Source organism: Pinus tabuliformis, chromosome J, assembly GCF_031772625.1.
Source record: "Pinus tabuliformis cultivar Carrire ecotype Pingquan chromosome J, CPIR1, whole genome shotgun sequence".
Taxonomy (NCBI): domain Eukaryota; kingdom Viridiplantae; phylum Streptophyta; class Pinopsida; order Pinales; family Pinaceae; genus Pinus; species Pinus tabuliformis.
In genome coordinates this window covers 529,389,294-529,411,975 of record NC_142295.1, presented here as the reverse complement: position 1 = coordinate 529,411,975, position 22,682 = coordinate 529,389,294, and the positions used below count along the sequence as shown (strand labels likewise).

At 38.4% G+C, this 22,682-nt stretch overlaps 1 protein-coding gene across 2 annotated transcripts in view; it reads right to left on the bottom strand.

The window, feature by feature from the left end:
* Positions 1–410: 410 nt before the first annotated feature.
* LOC149228080 (anaphase-promoting complex subunit) overlaps positions 411–22,682 on the bottom strand; it is a 381,219-nt gene continuing 358,947 nt past the window's right edge. For both annotated transcript variants that reach the window (XM_089378045.1, XM_089378044.1), the window contains 6 exons: positions 2,125–2,230; positions 1,784–1,925; positions 1,609–1,707; positions 1,229–1,493; positions 1,075–1,142; positions 411–915 (listed from right to left, as the gene is read on the bottom strand). In XM_089378045.1, coding sequence (XP_089234171.1) covers positions 754–915; positions 1,075–1,142; positions 1,229–1,493; positions 1,609–1,707; positions 1,784–1,925; positions 2,125–2,230 — 842 coding nt within the window. In that variant the 3' untranslated portion in view covers positions 411–753. The remainder of the gene's footprint in view (positions 916–1,074; positions 1,143–1,228; positions 1,494–1,608; positions 1,708–1,783; positions 1,926–2,124; positions 2,231–22,682) is intronic.

Genomic DNA, 22,682 nt, shown 5'->3' with positions numbered 1-22,682 from the left:
CTTCAAAACGGTTGGACAGGCTGGTGCAAACCAGTCCTGATGACGCTGTTTCAATCGCAGAAACAAACTATGCTCCAAAACCCAACCCTAGCATAGCATTGAGGAAAAAACATGTTGCCTCTCAAAAAAATGTCAAAGCTGAGTAATGATAATTTATTCCAGGTAGCTTCATCCTTGATACAGTGATGACAACGTACGTGAGAAACTGTTGAATGGGCAAAGGAATTGGGGAAGAAAGTGTTACTTCTAAAGATCGATTTTGTTAAGGCATCTTTATTTTCTTGTTATTTTTTATTTCTCAAGCCTCTATCACTAATACCAATTGTTAATCTTTTTTCCTTTCAAGATAATAAGGGGTAAGTCAATTGACGCACTACCACATTTTACAATTAGAAAAAATACCAAGCAAGTAGAATCTTATTTCAGCTTTGACCTTTTATTCAACAAATGTTTACATGAGCAGTACACTGTACATTTGCATATAAAGAGGGAACACTTTCAAAATTAATAGACAATTCTACACCTTCATCCACTATGATGAAACCACAAAACTTGTGAGAAGAAAGACAACAATGGAACGGATATTGGTGTCATTCCTTTCTACAAATAGCACAACACTGTTTAAAACAGCCTATCACTCGTATAGGTGCTACAGATAAAATAGACCTTCTGGCTCCAGATTTTGTGATATTGGTGTCATTCCTTTCTACAAATAGCACAACACTGTTTAAAACAGCTTATCATTCGTAGTTGCTACAGATAGAAGAGAGCTTCTGGCTCTAGATTTTGTGCACAGTTTTGGGCATGAACATGTTTCTGAAATGAAGCTGCTGAAATGTCCCTCTCTTCAAAATTTCCAAGAGAATTGAAAATGATAGCCATCAAATAAAAAGTTTCTCCTGCTAATTCGTGATACTGCATGGCACCACAAGCTTCTGCACATTACTTATAAAATCCTTGACCATATTTTAAATCCAATAATATCCATAGTCATAAACATAATTAACTTCAAATCAAATGATAGTATGCTTATACTTCTGCAAAGTACACATCTGATCATAAAAGTGTCCTCACCTCTAGTATTTCAAACTCCTCGGCAGCTTGCTGTAAAGGATCTAGAACAGTGTCTGGCTCCAAAGAAACTGTACAATAATATAATGATGTTATATTGTTGTACATCAATTTCTAAGAAAATACGAAGAAATAGTACCATTTAGATCAAACAAACCTGAAAAATCCGGGATTGCAAGATGACACTTAGCAAGGGCAAGATTTGCTCGTGCACGCAACTCCAGGCCACCATGACCAAGAATCATAGGCAAACTTTGATACAAAAGTGCCAATGCATGTTTTGCATGGCCAGCTCCAAGATTCATCCATAATTCTGCTAATGTTAGCATGGCTGCAGCTTGAAGGAGATCCAGGTTGAAAGACTGACATAAAGACAAACTTGCCAACACATAGGGCAAGCCCGAGATTGCATTTCCTGATTTCTTCAAGAACAAACATTACACACAGAAATACGTTATAGCCATATCTTTCTAAACAAGATAGAACAATAAAAACATCATATTAAAATATTCCCATAACAAGGATTGCCTAAATTACCTTGTGGATCTCTGCAAGCAAAAGTAGAACACTTGTACTTTCAACTTGCATGTTGAATTTGTAACACATACAGAAGAGAGACTGAGCAACTGATGCTGCCTGCCAATATGAATAATTCTTATGAGATGTTCATTCACATCAAGCATTCTAAATATATAAAGAACAGGTTACAAACCTCACTGAATTGTTCTGCAGCAAGAAGAGTGCGAGCACGCCTAAGACTAGCTTCAACTTTTAGGTCCATATCTACACCGGCTACAGGAGAGGCTAGTGAACCCAACTGGTTACAGACAAGTTGGGCCAATTTTAACTCCCCACTGCCATGAGACTTAGGTATTAGTCAATGGGTAAATTTTTCGGCACAATAAAGTTACCTGAACAGTACTGTTAAATATCAACGACCCTTTTAATCATACTACTAAGTGAAAGAGAAATCATTTAATCTTAAATTAGAAAACAAGGACAAGCAATAAAGTAACAAGCCTAAGTAAGAAAATAAGTCCAGGAGACACTCACCAATGCAAAGCACGGTCATGAATTAACTGCAGCTTTACTAGTCGGATAGGAGATTTGGAAACAGATGAGAATTTTTTCTCTACCAAATCTAATGCTGCAAAAGCCTCTGCACAACATTTGAAATATTAATGCACTAGGAATAATTTACAATTATTGATTTCAAATAAAAGCATGAAAACCAATGAAACAACAACAATACCAGAAAAGACATTTAATTTAGAACAATAGCCAACCTTAGAGATCCTAGTATGCAAAGTCTGCAGAGAAAGCCTCTTCACTCAAATCTATTGATAGCGTAGTAATACACAACCAATCTCTTCAGTCATACAGAGACCTTTACTTCTGTTTCCTATATGGAATTTGTATTTTCAAGAAATCAATTTCTTACAAAGAATCACATTTGGGAAACAATCTTAGAGAAGAATGGGTATATATTATATATTCTGGTAGACATTTTCTATGCAGTTACATCAAATTAAAAACGCTATGGTTGGATCTAAGAATTTCTTTTAGAGGCTACTACATTGTCAACAATGATGCTCTTCCTTCTCTAACATCTTTAATTGTGAATTGGTGTCTACAATCATTTTAATTTCAAGATGCTTCTCATGAAAGAAGCAACAGGAAGTTAGTCCCCTGAGTTGCACGGATGTGGATATGGATACACAAGATATGGCTAGGATGCAGAATATATAACATTTAATATTAAAGTTGAATTTTTGCAGAGAGAGAAGTGAGGTGCCCTCTACAGCCCAGTACAGATGAGATGCGTGATGTAACGTAACACTAATAAATGAAAATGAAAGAATAGTTGAGGTCCATAATGTAAAAGTTTAAAAACACAAACCATAATAATACTATGTTCCACCAAGTTTCCACGAGGGGGAGCACAGGAGTGGGGAGATGCACATGGGGAACATGTGGGAGCACCCCCAAACTTCGGGGAAATTCAAGGGGGGCAGGGGGACGTCAGGGTCCCTAGGATAGGGGTCCTATTCTTTAAAATTGTAAAAATAAAAAATAACAATGATAAAATCCCAACAATAACAATTCGTCCCATGTAAATTTATCATTATGCAACCCAATGGAAACATTATATCCCACCAATCTTGAAATACTTTAAAATGTTAAATATGCTGAATTTTGAACTGGATACGAACTTATACTTTTTTCATATGAAATCTGACGAGGTTGGAACCATGCTCAAACATCCTGAAACAATTAGTGTTAATGTTAAAAATTAAAGTAAAAGTGGCGTTCTCCTTTATCTTATCTTTTCTAAAGGTAAGATAAAGGAGAATGTCATTTTAACCTTCAATTACCAAGTTAACCATTAATTACCAAGGTCACAAACCATGGAAAACTCTAGCCCCTATCTTAGTTCAATATTAAGGGATTGTTGGACAAAATTAAAAAGGAAAGTGGTAAATCTGTCTTCCCAAGAATTAGATCTTGAAGTCATTAATGTCCTTAGCAAAGGTCTCGGATTTGCAGTTGCTCTGAAGAACCTTCCTATTGAGAATATGATATGTAGCATAGAGGATGGGATTAATAACCTCCTTTTGGAAGATAAGGAAACATTAAGACAAGAGTTCTCCCTCATTATGAGAAAGGCCAAAAATGTGGCAGTTATAAGAAGCTAAGCAATAATCCCATCCCCAAGATTATGAAGGAGGTGAAAAAGACAATTTCGGAGTCCAACCTTGAGGATAAATTAAAGAAGAAATTAATCCCCTCTTGTGAAACTATCCCAAGAATTTATGGGTTACCCAAGATCCATAAAGAAGGAGTTCCTCTTAGACCAATAGTCAATACCATTGGATCCCCAACCTATGAGCTTGCTAAGTATGTTGCAAAAATCCTTAAGCCCCTTGTCGGAAATACTGATTCTTTCATCAAAGACTCCCATGATTTTGTGAATCTTATTAAGAATGAGAAGATAGAACGTGATGACATCCTTGTTAGCTTTGACATAGTGTCCTTATTCACCAAGATTCCTCTTGATGAAGCCATTCAGGTTATAAAAGATGTTACTGATCCAGGAACTGCAAGATTGGCCGAAATCTGCTTGCAATCAACTGTTTTCACCTTCCAAGGAATATATTATGAGCAAACATCTGGTGTGGCAATGGGATCACCCCTTTCGCCAATCGTGGCCAACTTATACATGGAATACTTTGAAAAGAAGGCCCTAGAATCTTACCCTTTGAAGCCAGCATGGTGGAAGCGATTCGTCGATGATACCAATATAAAATGGACACATGGTAAAACAGAGCTTGACAAGTTTTTTATTCACCTAAATTCCATCTCTTCAGAAATAAAATTTACTATGGAGCTTGAAGAAAACATGAGCATCCCATTTTTAGACGTTCTCATCATCAGGAAAGAGGATGGCTCCCTAGGGCATAAGGTTTTTAGGAAGTCAACCCACACAGAAAGCTACCTCCACGCTGATTCCCACCATCACCCAACGCAGAAATTTGGTGTTCTAAACACTCTTGCTATCAAGGCCCTTCGAATTTCTGACGCTGAGCATCTGAATGAAGAAAAGAAGCATTTAGTCTCAACCTTTAAGAGTATAGGCTACAAAGAAAATGAGATTAAAAGAGCAATAGAGAAAGCCGAGAGAAGGATGTTATCTCATGAACCTAAGGCCCGAGACCAACCTCAGTGTGGTAGGGTGTTTCTACCTTATCCTGAGGAAGAAAAATATAAATGCGCAACTCTCAGCACCTGGAACTATTAGGCAAGGTATGAGATCTGTCAAGGATAGTATTGATAGACATCAACTTAAGGGAGTCTATAAAATAGATTGCTCGTGTGGAAAAAGCTACATTGGTGAAACAGGTCGCTCCCTGCAGACCAGACTCAAGGAACATGGAGCTGATATTAAGAATGAAAGGTCTCGTACCTCGGCCCTGGCAGAACACTCCTCAAAAACTAAGCACCAAATGCCTCTATTATCGCTAGGGAAGAACAACATCATAGGCGAAAGATTAGAGAAGCTCTTGAAATTATCAAACATCCACATAATCTCAACAGAGACAATGGTATGGAGATTAGTGGAAGCTGGCTTCCCCTAATCAGAGAAATTAAGGTCACCAATACTCCTCAGGTTTAGCATTCAGTGGTAGAATTACCTCTCCCTTTCTTATCTTAGTAGTTAGTAACCTCGCTTTAATAATTTAAGTATAATAATAATAATAATTAGTACATAATTAAACATTTACAATAGTAATTATGATAATAGCTATTACTATTATCATTAAATATTATTATAAATCGTGATTATTAAGTATTAATTAAAATCTATTAATTAGTTAAACTATTTATAAAAATTGAACATTTACTATTTTAAATATTAATTATTAGGTCTTGATATTAATTATCAATTATTAATACTAATTAATTATTAATTACTTATATTGATACTTAATATTATAATATCAATTTTAATATAATAATAATAATTATTAATATTAATACATTTTAAATAATTTTAATATCACTAATAATACACTATTCATAAAATACCAAAATATATTAATAATAATTCTATTTTATAACAAATATCTCACTTCCATTTGGCATTTCATAATAAAAATTGTACTAACATATATTATATATATTAAATATTAATAAAATATGCTAGGATTAATATTATTAATATTAATTATTATTATTAATTATTATATTAATAATAATAATAATTATTATTAATAATAATATTAAAAATTAATATTAATAATAATTATTATATTAAATTAAAAGTAACTAATTATTAATAATATTATAATTAATTAATTAATAATTAATATTAATTTTAATTATGATAATGATCAACATAATAATAATTTATATTAATTTAAATCAATAATTAATCAAAATTATTATTCAAAAAAGAAAGCCGACATTCATCTCAATTTACTCTCAAAAAAGAGAGCCGACATTCATCTCAATTTTCTCTCCTCATTACTATTTAATCTCTCAATTAAGCTCTTCTATCAAGCATTCAAGTAGTCCTGATGATGGATCCCGGTTGGGATTTGAAACGTTGGCAGAAAATGGTTCTTACTGTGGATTCTCCGGTAACAGAGTCAAAAGAAATAAACCACAAAGGTCTTAAATCCGGTGTCAAAATTCTAAACCTAGCACCCAGCAATTAGTTCCTAGCAGATTATTAATTCACTGAATAAAATCACAACTAGGTTCTTAATACAATTTTTCAGCAAAAGCACAATTCACAACCAATCTCAATCACATGTGACAAGTGTTGTATGAAACGAGGACAAAGCGATGTGTTTTTTAAAAGCAAAGCGTCAAAAGCATCATTTCCCAAAAATCCTCGGAAGAAAAGTGCCCCGGTAGTGTGTATTCTCTCTCTCTCTCTCTCTCTCTCTCTCTCTCTCTCTCGCTATATATATATATATATATACTGAGATAGGGTATTCAACTTGGCAAGATCCGGTTGCGTTGATTGCATTACTAGTCAGTGGTCCTTCCTCTGCCTGAGGCCATCTGGTTGAATGTGTATCTTGAGTTTCCTCGCAAAGTGTGAAGTGGATTCTCATTGAGGGAGGTCTGCTTGGATGCTCGCCTATCATTCAAAGCCTCAAACCTATCAATTGGGCCCCGAGCTTTCTGATTTGGTTTTATGGGAGCTTAGGTCGAAAGCGTTCAAAACCCAAGAGGGAAAACCCTCCCACTCTACTTCAGATCTGAGGCTGATTAGAGTTGTTTTCCCGCCGAGCTAGGCAAGCGGACAATATTTGGAGGGATATATATATATATATATATATAGACCTTTCTCTCCTTTGACTTCACTGATTGTCTTCTTCTTGATTGCACAGAAATCAAATTGGTTGCAAAAATGTGTAGCACAGTTGCCACTATATAGTTGTTCGACCATGTGAAGAGACACATCGTATGGGTTGGCCAACTTGGTCTTATGGGTGACAAAAAGACATTTTTTACTTAAATAAAATTATTTTTCCTTCTTTCTTCAAAATTCCAAATGGGACTTTGACTCTTTGACTTGTAATAAATTTTTCTTTTGACTCAATAAAACCTAGAAGCATAAAGAACATGCTTTGACTAGAGAAAATATTTTTTTCCTTCTTTATGCTTTTTCAAAAAGTTCCAATCAATACAAGTACAATCATAATTATGAAGATTGAACCTAGCTACACTTTTCAACATGCCTAACCAGTTTGATCTGCACTACAATATTTTGTCTGGGTTGACCAAATTTGACTATAAAATGAAATTGTATCTCTTATTGAATTGGACAGTTTCTCCTAAGAAAAGGTTGTTGGGTTTTTCCCCAGTTAGGATTTTCCCAAGGTAAATTCTAGAGTCTGTTGTGCATTGTTCTTCTATTGTGATCTCTATTGTCCTACTGCATTTGTGGTTGAATTTTCTGAAGTAAAATTGCATAATGATAATATGGAATGTGCTAAAGTAATTGCAATATCATTGGAAGTAATTATAAATAGCAGAAAATTGTGTTTGTCAATATTGCACTTGAAGAATCAATATGGTATCAAAGCCTCAGTGGAACATTAGAAGAGAATGAGAAGCCTCAAGCTGGTGCCTAGCTTGCGTGGAAATGTCTCGGAGAGGCCAGCAATGATGGACGGAAGTTGTTGATGATGATATTGTAAAGGAAAGTCTGGTTTGAAGAGGTTATTAAACAACTTGACTATTTCCCTATGAAGCTAGAACTAGAGGGAGCTAATCTCTAGTTCCTAGTTCTCAGATTGACTCTTACCATTGTTTGAAGAGGTGAATCTTGGAGGATTGAACAGGTAGACAAGTACCTCAAACTCAAGTTCAAACTGTACCTATGAAAGTACAAACTCAAGTTCAAATTGTACCTTTGTCGTAAAGCAGAATCAATGTGTTGATTTCTATCTACATATATAGCTAAGTCAATGGGCATTCATAAGTTTACCGTGAATAAGGGGCCGAGACTAAGTATAAGGCTGAATAGAACTCTAGTAAGCAGAGTAGCAAAGCCAAGTTTAATCTTAGACGAGGGCTCACATTTAGGCATGTTTGGGCAGCTTCAAAGGACTGCGTTGAATCTAGTATGAGGTTTGGTTCAAGGCATGATAAGACCTGAAAGAAGAATGTTGTCATAAATATTATATTATTGTGGAAATGTGGTCCTTGCACAAGAGATGCCTTGTATATGCTGAAAGTTACTCCAGAGACAGAGGAAGTTGTGAAGACAAAATTTCTCCACTTTGCATAGGATTTGTAAACCTTAGGAAAAATATTGAAGGTTATGAGTTAGAAAGCCCTAGGGTTTGTGGATGTGAAATTTCCTTAAATTGCGACAACTAGAATTTATTCTTCTAAATGATTAGCAATTTATTTGTTTTACAACAAATAACAAATAAATCAAACTGCAATTCTTCACAAAAAAAAGTATGTTGCAGAACTAAAATCAAGAGCTGCGAAATAGATGCACACACATATAATAGACACCAATATTTTTGGACTTAAAAGTCCCTAGAAAAAACCTGAAGGGAAAACTGGTGCAGTAGATGAGGGCTTGCTTTATTATTATGCAGCAAATTTTGAGAGTACAATAATTTGGATGCCCAACTAACAATCCTCCGAGAAATATCTAGCAAAATTATTTGGAGATGATTTTCTCCCTCTGCAATCAACTCAGCCTCTTCTTGTCTGCTCGAACCCCACACTAGAAAACTCGCACTATGCATGGAATTCACACTATTCACTCTAGGCAATACACACAACCTCAGACCTGCCTCCAACTAGGTTGTCTAGCCTCCCTTTGCTTTTGGAAAAATTTCGCTCTGCCTCCTGGACTCAGATTTGGCCTCCAGCAACTGAAATGAATTTCTTCCAGCAACTCGCACTGCTAGAATAGCTAACTCGCATTACCTATACAGCTCTCTCTGTAGAAGAATTCAACCTCCCTTTTCTTGCCTCTCTGGCATTGCAAAACTGCTACGAAATTCTCTGGAATCCTGCTCTCTGATATTTTACTGCTCCTTCTCTCTGATGCTTTCCCTTAGGATTGAACTGTGCCCTCACTGAAGTTGTGAACTGGGTGTTGAAAAGTGTAACTAGGTTCGGTCTTCATAATGACGTGTAATTATGATTTTATGTAATTGATGTAAAGAAGAAAAGAAAATTGTTTTTGTAATGCTTGTCTCATGGATTTCATGAGCAAGGAATTTTATTTTTAGTTAAGGCTCCCACTGTGAGTCTTTAGGGTTAGTCATCAAGTCATAAAGTTCATTGAGTCAATGTCAAAGTTTGAAGACCCTTATTGGGCATGTTAAATATGTAAATGAGTCATTCAGAAACTCTCCAAGACAAGCTCAAGCACCTCCTTCAAGTCAGCCTAAACATATCTCTACAAAGGCATGTCAACCTTGCCACTAGGAGATGTCGACTTATTTACATGGGTAGAACACTATAAATAGGGCAGCTCGACTTCCACTTGAAGACAAGAATTTCGATCAAGCAATCTACAATAGGAAGAAGAGTGAAGATCACAAGGAGCAGTCTCATAACCAGCAAAGTGAAAGGAAAGAAGAGCGAAGAAGTCTAACATTGTTTTTGGGTATTTTCTCTTCACACATGTGGCAGAAATTAGGGTTTTTGCAGTAGGGCTATAACAATCCCTAGAGAAACTACTAAGGAAGTCACCTATCATCATTCTTGCTAGCTGAAGCCTTAAGAAGAAGTCTCCAAGCTAAGCGAAGGAAGAAAGCATCTCAAATCTCCCTCTATCAACTCACACGTGCGGAATTGCAGAGGTACAAGCAAGCTGAAGATTGCAGGTTTGTGGAAAGGAGCCGAAATTTCAGAGTAGCCGAGATTAACAATGAAGGAAGGCAGTTTGACTAGTGTTGACTTGGTCAAGAAGAAGAAGCTGGAAAGAAGGGTTTGTGACTTGGTCTTGGAAAGGTTGTGTCAAGGGTCTTGGTCTTGGTCTTGGTATTTGTCAATTGAAGTCTCTATAAGAAGAAGAATTCATTTGGGTTTTCCTCTCAAGTTGGAGAGGTTTTGGCCCTCGCTGATCGCCTATGTTTTGTGTCTCTTGTCTCTTATTGTTTATGCTTTGGTAGTTGTTTGATGAAGAAGAATACTATAATAATCTAACTAAAGAGAAGATCATAATCTGAAGTAGTAAAAATCATTCACAAACAGTTATCATTACAAGAGAAATCATCTAATTGCTATGGCCTAGATTTCTCAACATGGTTTCAGAGCTAAAGTGACAAATCAAGGAAGGGGCATCTTATTAAGGGACACGCAAGCATCAAATCTTGAGAAAGACACCAAATCAAATCTAGGAAGATCTCCTTGGAGTCAAGATCTAAAGTATCAACATTCAAAACCCTAGATCGAAGAAGAAGTCTACACCAGTAAAAGTCTTGAGTCATCAAAAGGACCACAAAAACCCTACTCAAGATGAAGGGACTTATAAAATCAAGTTTCTTGAAGACTACTTATCCTAGAGAAGCAAGATTAAGGAAGTTGTCATCATTTTCAAAAGTTCCAAGGCAATTTCCTCTCGTTGACAGAAGGACCTTACCATTGTAGGAGATCATCCTGATCCAAGAAGCATCAAGAAGTCATCATTGATCAACAAGGACATCACCATCAAAGGGTCTAAAGTGATCTCCCTCTTTGTAGGGTCAAGGATCATTCTCGAATAGAACTATCTTCATCAAAGAGAAGTTCTCTATTAACTATATCATCATCAAAATTCAAGGAGGTGGCAAGTGGAAGAAGCATCTTCACAAATAAGTACATTTATGTCGGAATATGTCAAAATGTCTTTTTGCAAGAAAAACAACTGTTAAAATTGGAAACTAGGGCCATACTCCACGTGGGTCATCTTATCTATGGCAGCTAATATTTTTCTTGGATTCCTCTCATCAAGAGGTATAGGATTGATCTAAAGATCATCCAATTCTGACATGTATTCATGGAGATATGAATTTATTTGTGTTATGTGACAATTCATCAAAGTCGGCCAACAACCAAATTACCCCCACTTGTTCTCAATGTTTTATTATAAATAGAAGAGGTACTCAAGTCATTTTGTACACACACCTCTTGTGATCTCTCTCTTCATTTGTTTGGGTTTTGGTAAAAGAGAGATCTAGAGAAAGTGCCTTAAGGCTTATATGCTACCATGGAGGAGACCTCTATGCTGCCCTAAGGACACATCAAGGTTCAGCCATGGAGGAGACCTCTACGCTGCCCTAAGGACACATCAAGGTTCAGCCATGGAGGAGACCTCTACGCTGCCCTAAGGAAACATCAAGCTTCAACCATGGAGAGACCTATACGCTGCCCTAATGAGATCTAGATGCAGTCCTAAAGGAAGAGTCTTAGAGGGAGTGTCATAGTCTTATACACTGCCCTAAATTACAGTCATGGAGGAGACATCTAGACGCAGACCCTGTACACACTGTATAGAGGAGACCTTAACAAGCCCTAGCTGCAGTCCAAGGAGTTTAAGCTGCAGTTCAGGTGTGCCCTAATCTGCTGCCAAAGTAGGGCTAATGCTACCCTAGCCACAGTCCTAAAGGAGGTCATCTTGGCTGCAGTTGGAGAGGCCCTAATCAACAGCAAATGGAGGAGGAAAGTCATAATTAAAGGAGCCCTTATCACAGTATGAAAGGACCCTTAGACGCGGCTAGGAAAGTGAATCTAAACTGCAGCAAGGGTAATTATATTACATCGTGGAGGATCTGTGATAATGTCACATTGTTGTAGGTGACAGCAAGGATGTTTGGGCATGTTAGTATTGTTCCTAAGCTCGATTTAAAGGGAAGGAGAATCTGCAATAAGGAGGTGCTTGAGACTGCCGTGTAAGGGTTGTTTGGATCACTGTTGGAAGGGACCTAAGTCCCTGTCCACTGTTGGGCTAGGCTGCAGGCCATAGCCAGTAGTTGGAGGCATTTAAGTGTTGCATTCAGCAGGATATCAGCCCCTCAAGGCAGCGTACAGAAGGCAGAACTGTATGAAGGCCAATCGCAGTCAATAGGTGGACTGTTGGATATGTTTAGGGTGTTGTGGCACTCAGAGCTTGTGCCCTAACCAGTGATCAAGTTTGACAAGTTATACTTCAGTCCTTTCAACATATATAAGATGCCAAATGGGCAACCTTGACATGATCAGTGGAGGCAGCATGGATTGGGAAAGACTCTCCTAGGTGGACTGCTACCCTTGATGGGCTGAGTTGTCTGACATCATGTAAGATTACAAGACTTCTTCTTGTGCCCTATCTAAAGTTGCAGGAGCAGACAATCAGAAGTTCATGGCAGCATCATTGATGATCAACCAAAAGGGATATGCTACAATACTCTTCGGGAGCGTTTGAAGTCTGTCGGTGCTGCATCCTAGAACAGTCATCATTATCATAATGATGGACTTGCTGATGTTGTCATACAATATCTGATTCGTATATTTGTACTATCTCTCTCTCTCTCTCTCTCTCTCTCTCTCTGCTGAACTATTGAAGAATATAAGAAGAATTGATCAAGGGTTTCCCCACATTGGGGTTTGTCCCTTGCTGGTGCCACATCTTGTGTCCTCTTGTCTTCTGTTGTTTATGTTTATGTTCTATCTGACTTTACTATCATGCTGATGTGATTGCTAATCTAGAATTGATATTGAGCTAATATGAAAAATTGAAGTAAATTGCTCTAAGCATAGAACATACCTAAAATTAACATGGTATCAGAGGTGAGGTGAAAACAAAGCCTGAGCAAGAGTGAAATAGCAATCACCGAAGACAGTTGAACAAGGTCAAAGGCTCAATGGGTTCCTCATCCCTCTTCCCGACTGAAGACAAGCTCCGTGAAAAGTCTATCACGGATGGAAGATGTCTATGGATCTGACATTGGAAGAGCAAGAAGTGTTGGATTATGTGAAGGGTAAAATCCCTGAGCCTCCATCAAATGCACCAGATACAAAGAACAAGTACATCAAGAGTGAAGTTGAAGCACAAAAGATTATCAGAGATTCCAATGACAGGCCTCTTGTGGCCTACCTAAAGGTCACTTCAATGGAAAGCCCAGATCTAAGGGTGGAAGGAAGGGCAGATGCTTTGCTTGCAATAAGTTTGGCCATTATGCGAGGGAGTGTCCAAATGAAGGGGCACATCACATGATGATGATCACAATTATTCCAAGGGCAACTTCAATCGAAGGAATGACAGGTACAATGGCAAAGGAAAAAGGAATGCAGACATCAAGGAAATGGTCGACCCTCTAAGAAAGCTAGGAACTCCAAGTATGAAGAATCAAAGGTTGTTCCTGATAAGCAAAAGGAGTATTATCTTATATCGGCCCTCCCCACTGCCTCTCCTCCACACTCGTTGGGAAATTGGCTTATTGATAGTGGTGCCTCAAGGCACTTCACCGGATACAAGGAATCACTCTCTAATCTGATAAAAAAGGAGACAAACTTGGAGATTATTCTTGGAGACGATGCCACCTATCCCGTAAAGGGTGTAGGGAATGTTACTCTTCAATTGGAACAAGGTAACTTGCAAGAAGTTTGTTATGTACCTAAAGTACCTGGTGTCCATTTCGGCAATGGAAGTCACAGGTTACAAGGTGGCATTTATTGATGGAAAGGTACGTGTTTGGAAAAATACTTTTAAAGATGCTTTTACTCTTGGGTTAAGGATTGGCAATTTGTATCAAGTTGCAAGAAGTACATTGGGGACCATGTCGTGTGACACATCTCTTCTATGGCATCGGAGGTTTGCCCATCTTCAATACAAGGCCCTACCCGATGTGAGACCAATGGTGACAGGGATGCCTGAATTCAAAGAAGAGCATGAAGGTACATGTCCAAGATGTGCCATAGGAAATCTTACAAGGGGACCATTCCCCTCATGTAATAGCAAGACCACAGATGTGGAACAACTCGAGGGGTTTGAGATTCATGATTGGGAATCTCATGTATGCAGGTTGAAGAAAGTTCTCTATGATTTAAAGAAACCACCCTGGGCTTGGTTTGAGAGGATTGACAACTATCTGATGAAGCTGGGATTCACTAGGAGTGAAGTCAATCCAAACCATTGCTTTAAGGTTGTGGATGATAGACCTCTCATACTGGTACTTTATGTGGACAACCTCTTTCTTACATGTATAGACCCTCTCATTTACAAAAGTAAGAGGGAGTCGGACTTCAAATTTGAAATAGGTGGATTACAAGCCTGTGACAACCCTAATGGAGCCTAACTTTAAGAAGTTATGCGGTAGTGTTTCCGAACCTAATTTGGGAAATGCCTCTGAGTTTCGTCAACTCATAATAGCATTGATGTTCTTGGTGAACTCTTGTCCGGATATTTGTTTTGCAGTTAGCATGTTGAGCCAACATATGGCTGAGCCTCATCTCTCTCATTGGATTGGTGCCAAGAATCTTTTGAGATATCTTCAGGGCACAATCATACATGGACTGAGAGACACTGCCGAAGATGTGAGACTGCATGATTATTCTGATGTTGATTGGGCAGGCAGTCTAGAGAATCGCAAGAGCACTTCTAGGTGTTGGTTCTCTTTGAGTTCTACTTCGATATCCTGGATAAGCAGGAAGCAGAAGTCGCTTGCTTTGAGCACCGCTGAGGCCGAATACACAGCTAAGAGTATGGTCTCCTGTGAAGCTGTCTGATTGTGGAAGCTCTTCAATGAGCTGTTTGGACACATACTGGATACCATCGTGATATTTTGTGACAACCAGAGTGGGATTCGATTGTTGAGGAATCTCGTGTTCTATGATCACTCCAAGCATATAGACATCAGGTACCACTTTATCTGGGATATGGTACAACAAGGAGCAATAGTGCTCCATCACATTGGGACTGATGTGCAGATCACCGATATTCAGATGAAGCCCCTGACAAAGGTCAAATTCTTGACTTTCTGACAACGACTAGGGGTCGTGGAAAGACTCTCTCCTGAGGGTCCTGTATGATATGGGCATTGAGCTCTAGGAGCTCCGGGGGGCTCGGGGGTACTTCTTGGAGCTATGAGCAACTATAGGGTGAGTGCTTCAACCTTCCCCTGGTGGTTTGCTATGTAGGCAAGATGAGTGGTTCATCCTTCTCCTGCTAAGACACAGTCATAGAGTGAGTGGTTCAGCCTTCCCCTAGTGGTTTGCTATGTAGGTAGGATGAGTGGTTCATCCTTCTCCTGCTGAGACACAGTCATAGGGTGAGTGGTTCAGCCTTCCCCTGGGATACCCCTGGCGACATGTAGGCAGGATGAGTGGTTCATCCTTCTCCTGCTAGGACATCCTACCCATGCAATCTAGGACTCATGGGAAGTACCTCTCATTTAGCCAATGAGCAGGGAAATGAGGGTAGAGACCATAGTATTGTTGATCTAAAGATGATCTGAGGTTGTCATTGATGTCAACCCAAGCAGCACCAAGGATGACCCTGAACTTCCATGGCACATTGGGCATCATCATTCATGGTTTCTCATCTCATAACCATTATAAGAATACTCTACTCAAAAATATATTTCTATCGGTATATAGCTCTCCTCGTAATTCCTTACGGTTTGTAAGTTATTCAAGATTGAAGTTAGTAACCCCAATTAGTGGGCTAAAACCCCATGGGGGTGTGGCATGGCATTTATCATTGATTTTGGCCATTGAACAGTCAATAATTAATAATTTTTTAAGCTCCTAAAATCCCTCCATCATTCTCTATAGAAGCCCCTCTCAACTCTATAAAAAGAAATCTCATATATCCTCCAAAAGTAGTGATCGTAGAATTTTCACTATAACTTTATTTCTACGAAGTCTTAGATGCTAAAATTAAAACCCATTTGAGCAGAAATCTTGATGAACGTCATGACCGAATTTCAGATCTTGGTTCGCTATATTTTCGAAGATATGATCTGTGGAAGTTAGGGATTTTGCAGGCTCCCAAATTTCATCTCAAAGAGGTGACCTTGGGAAAATCATCATAGCTCTCTCTTAGAAGCGGATTGGAATTCTGTAAAAAGTGACAGATAGTGCATGGACTGTAGTTTTTTGTGTATCAACTTCAGAGCCGAAGGAGGAAACAGTGACATGTGGCACGCTGTACAAGTTCGCTCTACTGAACTAGTCCATAATTAGGTCATTATGAGAGATTGGGCATAACTTTGCCTTTGAAGAATCAAAGGGCTACTATAGGACCGAAGATCACATATTGGGGATCTAAAATAGCAGAGATACATCAGATTCAAGATCGTGCTCCTAGAAGGTAAGAAAAAAACTAGATCAAGTGCTATCAAGGGCTGCAAAGGACCAGACTTTCTAGGGCAGCAAAGAGCAAGGTGCAGCAAAATGGTGCAGTAGAGGTACGCTCCAGGTAAGTATCTTCTGTATATGCATGTTCATCTCTTAATTGCATTAGGTTCTTTGTATTCTAATTTGTTGTTTTTGTTTAGCACTGACATATGCTCTGCAGGATGAGGTAAGTTTTGCTATTATCATGTCATAGGTATTTCCTTGAAGACTTTTTGCAAGTATTATATATTCATCAAGAGAAAACTCAATGCATAATCTAATGTTCTGAAGAGTGACAAAAGGTAGCATGACAAGAGCAGCAATCAAGGTGCAGAACAGCAGCAAAAAGTTCACCACATGAAGTCTTCAAGTGGGCAGCACTGCATATAGTCATTGTAAAGGTATCATTGTATAGAGTCATTGTAAAAGCATCATTGTAAAAGTTGTACAAGTGTCTATCTGCCAAGAGTTGAAGAGGCAATGTCGGGAGGTCTAGGATCATCATTAGGTGGTTGTGTCATAGTTGGGGTTATGATCTAGTGTGTCTTCTTCTTCTACATCATTCTATATCATTGTAAAGTGGACCATTTTCCCTGGTACAGGAGGCCATTCTTCTTTTATTCTTCTATAGGGTGGTAGGGTGGTGCTAGGCTGGTGCATGAAATCACCAACAAGTTCAAGCCTGTGAAAATTTCAGGGTGGTAGGGTGGTGCTAGGGTGAATTGTATCTCATTGGGTGTTGGGGCACCCGTTCAGTTGACTACTGAAGAATCTCGGGCGTTGGAGCATCCATCCAGTCGGAGCTGGAGAAGAATGCTTTTCTAGATTGTAGGAAGTTGGAGCTTTCTTTTCAATTGGAGTTGAAGATTAAAGAATTATTAGAAAAGCGTTCAAGTGGCTTTTGTCCTGGAGGGGGTTTCCACCTTAAAAACCATGTTCATTTGTGTTCCTTTTGTTTACTATTATCATTGTACAAACACGGATAATAATTGAAGATTAAATAATGCTCTGAAAGATTAAATAATAATACTAATTTAAAGGAATATTGATTCAACCCCCCCCCCCCCTCTCAGTATTTCCAACAAGTACTATCGATGGACGCATCATGTACTACCGTACTCCCTATGCTAGGATGATATTGATCTGGGATCAATTGGAACTGACTTCAGGTCAATAAGAATGGTATGAGACACTCTCTTTATTTGGAACTGATTTCGAATCAGTAAGAGTGGTATGAGACACTCTCTTTATTTGGAACTGATTTCGGATCAGTAAGAGTGGTATGAGACACTCTCTTTATTTGGAATTGATTTATGATAAGTAAGAGTGGTATGAGACACTCTCTTTATTTGGAACTGATTTCAAATCAGTAAGAGTGGTATGAAACACTCTCTTTATATGGGACTGACTTCGGGTCAATAGAGAATGGTACGATACATTCTCGATCACTTCTTCTTCTTCATAGTTCAACAAAGCAGAGCAATGCAGGGCACTACATTGATGGCAGAGATAGTATGAACTAGCAGATGGATTAGCAGATGGATTAGCAGATGGAGTTCTCCCTAGTTGAGAGGGAGTGTTAAAATTGGCAACTAGGGCCAAACTCCACGTGGGTCATCTTATCTATGGCAACTGATATTTTTCATGGATTCCTCTCGTCGAGAGGTATAGGATTGATCTAAAGATCATCCAATTCTGACATGTAATCATGGAGATATGAATTTATTTGTGTTATGTGACAATTCGTCAAGGTTGGCCAAAACCCAAATTACCCCCACTTGTCCTCAACGTTTTATTATAAACAGAAGAGGTCCTCAAGTCATTTTGTACACACACCTCTTGTGATCTCTCTCTTCATTTGTTTGGGTTTTGGTGAAAGAGAGATCTAGAGGAAGTGTCCTATATGCTACCATGGTGGAGACCACTACGGTGCCCTAAGGAGACATCAAGCTTCAGCCATGGAGGAGACCTCTATGTTTCCCTAAGGAGACATCAACCTTTAGCCATTAAGAGACCTTACGCTGCCCTAATGAGATCTAGACGCAGTCCTAAAGGAGGAGTCTTAGGGGGAGTGCCCTAATCTTATACACTGCCCTAAATTACAGTCATGGAGTGTTAAAATTGGCAACCATGGCAAAACTTCATGTGGGTCATCTTATTCATGGCTAATAATATTTTTATTAGATTTCTCTCGTCGAGAGGTGTAGGATTGATATAAAGATCATCCAATTCCGATAAGTATTCATGGAGATATGAATTTATTTTGATTATGGAATTATTATCAAGCCGACCTACAACTCATGTAGGCTCAGAAGCCCAACAGTCGCATCTATTCACCCACCAACGTTGTGTATAAATATACGAGGACTTTTCCTCATTTGGACTCACTCATCTCATCACATCTCTCTCTCTCTCTACTACGCAGAAATGAGTCTCTTCTCTACTGCACTGAAATGGGTCTCTCTCTCTCACACATGTGAAGCCGGAAGCTGTTGAATTTGAAGCTGCAACTGCAGAAGTAAAGATTGACTTGCGTGGCCTAGAAGATCTCCTCATCTGAACTGCGTTGTAGGTTCATCTGAACCTCCTCTGAAAGCCGCAACTTTTGGTGGTGGAATGAAGTCAATCCGACGAACGGTTTGCAAGATATCGACTGCCCTAGTTTGAAGCCGGAAACTATTGAAACTGAAACTGCAACTGCAGAAGTAAAGATTGACATGCGTGGCCTAGAAGATCTCCTCATCTGAACGGCAGGTATGTTCTATGCTTATAACAGTTTACTTCTTTTTCTTATTATATTCCACCGATTAGCAATCACATGTACATAAAGTAAAGTGCAGATAGAACATTAAACGATCGACAGAAAACAAGAGACACAAGATGTGGCGGCTAGCCAGGGACAAACCCCACAATGTGTGGGGAAACCCTGTGATCAAATCTTCTTTTATCTTCAATAATTCAGCAGAGAGAAATAGTACAATAAATCTGATTCATATCAGCAGTAGCAAACCCTAGATCAGTGGCATCAGCATTAGTGGCTTCATTATCAAACTAGGGCAGACCATATCTCACAAACCGACGGTCGGATTGACTTCATTCCACCACCAAAAGTTTCGACTTCCAGAGGAGGTTCAGATGAGGAGATTTTCTAGGCCACGCAAGTCAATCTTTACTTCTGCAGTCGCAGCTTCAGAAGTTTCCAGCTTCAAACTAGGGCAGTCGATATCTTGCAAACCGTTCGTCAGATTGACTTCATTCCACCACCAAAAGTTGCGGCTTTCAAAGGAGGTTCAGATGAACCTACAGCGCAGTTCCAAATAGGAGATCTTCTAGGCCACGCAAGTCAATCTTTACTTCTGCAGTTGCAGCTTCAGTTTCAGCAGTTTTCGGCTTCAAACTAGGGCAGTCGATATCTTGCAAACCGTTCGTCGGATTGACTTCATTCCACCACCAAAAGTTGCGGCTTTCAAAGGAGGTTCAGAAGAACCTATAGCGCAGTTCCAAAGAGGAGATCTTCTAGGCCACGCAAGTCAATCTTTACTTCTGCAGTTGCAGCTTCAAATTCAACAGCTTCCGGCTTCACATGTGTGAGAGAGAGAGACCCATTTCAGTGCAGTAGAGAAGAGACTCATATCTGTGCAGTAGAGAGAGAGAGATGTGATGAGATGAGTGAGTCCAAATGAGGAAAAGTCCTATTATATTTATACACAACGTTGGTGGGTGAATAGATGCGACTGTTGGGCTTCTGAGCCTACATGAGTTGTAGGTCGGCTTGATAATAATTCCATAATCAAAATAAATTCATATCTCCATGAATACTTATCGGAATCGGATGATCTTTATATCAATCCTACACCTCTCGACGAGAGGAATCTAATAAAAATATTATTAGCCATGAATAAGATGACCCACATGAAGTTTTGCCCTGGTTGCCAATTTTAACACTCCCTCTCAACCATGGAGAACTTCATCTGCAATCTGTCTATCGATCGTTACCAATGTTGCACAAAGCGGGAGCGAAGCGGAAGCGCGGAGCGCGGAAGCGTCATTTTCCAAAAATCTAGGGAGCGAAGCGTCCGCGGAAGCGTCTGCTATATATATATATTTTTATATATTTTTTTGCATTTATACTCAAAACAAACATCCCAAATACCAAATTAATTGTAGAAGATTTGGTTATATATAAGCGATCTTATTATTTTCATCATGGTCTATTTTATATAGTTGCAATAAATCAGAAAAGTAAATAATGTTCTTATTATTTTCATCCTGGTCTATTTTATATAGTTGCAATAAATCAGAAAAGTAAATAATGTGATGTTTGAATTTTAATATGCATGAGAACATCATAAGAACAAAGTAAATACTTATATAATTATTTAGAAAAAATGAAATGACTTCCATTTATATTTATACTATAAATAGCTATAATATAATATGATTTTTTTTAAATATTATAAATTAAATATAAAAAAGAGAAGATACAACTTGTAAATTTTATTAATCAAATTATTATATGAAAAAGAAATTTATTATTATTATTTATATAAAAACAAATTATTATTATAACTTATAATTTAAAAATAATCAAAACTTAAATTATTATTATTTATAATTTAATAAAAACATTATAATATAACTTATTTTTATGAAATTAGCTTAATAATTATTTGATATGTTTTTTAATTGATATCTAATAGCCCTTGTCCTCTCATGCAGAAAGTTATTTCTTAGCTTTCTTATTTAAATATGGTACTTTCAACACTCACAATTTACAATTTTATATATCACTACCTTACCCAATAAACTAAAAAGATATAGGATTTAAATTACATTAATATATTTTAAAAACGAGTTTAAGAAATAAATACTTTCTCTAATTTATTATAATTATCTACGTTTTTATTTCATCAATCTTTCGAGCACGAGTATGTCATGATTTTTTTTCGGATGGCAATGGTTCTACATGGCGGACATGTTGAACTACTGGTCAGAATGAAAAGCATCCACTGCACTCTGAAGATTTTCTGATGAAAATAAGCAATCCACGCTGACAGCATTTTCTTCATGAACATTTCACGTCTCATGAAATTTCATGAGATAATAGTGGTAACACGAGTATCTCATGAAATTTTTTAATCTGGCAATGGGGTTACATGGCGGACATGTTCAACTGTTACTCTCATTTAAAAGCATCCAGGAAGCTTTTGGCGATGAAAATAAGCACCCATTCTGACAGGATTTTGTTGATGAACCTATCATTTGAAGGCGTTCACGTGTCAACCGTTCTATTTCTCGATTACGATTTGCATAATTAAAGCTCTACTTCTGCTTTTTAATTATCCATGATAGTGACTTGTATGGCGAGCATATCGGAATAATAAGTTCTTTATATATTACTAAAGCGCGATTCCGGGGGCAACGCAACCGTAATGGCAGGAATCGTCTTTTTAACCCGGAATCGCGCCACCTCAAAAACGGAATCGCGCTTCTTGTGGGGATTCCGGATCGATTCCGTACGATTCGCGATTCTGCCTTTGGATCCGGGGGGGGGCGATTCCTGCAACACTGATCGTTACTATTCATCCATCAAATGCATTGCCTTGTATAGCCTGACCCTTGCCCTGCTCTGCTCTATTTTGCCTGTTTTGCTTTGTCTTGTTCTGCCCTGCACTGATCTGTACTGTTTTGTTTTGTTCTGCTCTGCTCTTGCATTGTTCTGTTCTACTCTGCTTTTGTCCGAATTATGAAGAAGAAATGATCGAGGATGTATCATACTGACTCAAAGTCAGTCTCAGAGTATGTACCACTGGTCCCAGACCAGTCTCAACCAACCCAAAGTCAGCATCATAGTGAGTACAACTCCAATGGTCCCAGACCAATATCATCCTCCACTGACTCAAAGTCAGTCTCAGAGTATGTACCACTGATCCCAGACCAGTCTCAACCGACCTGAAGTCAGCGTCATAGTATGGTACAACTCCTACCACTAGTCCCAGACTAGTATCATTGATCCCAGATCAATGGAGGTCATCCTAGCGTAGGGAGTATGGTAGTTACAACGATGCGTCCATCGGTACTACTATGGTCCCTAACTTCATTTCCCTGCTCATTGATCAGATGAGAGGTACTTCCCATGAGTCCCAGACTGCATGGGTAGGATGCCTCGACAGGAGAACTAATCAATCCTATCCTCACAGGAGAACACATCAATCCTGCTACAATCGCCATGGAGAACACATCAATCCAGGCCGCCATGGAGA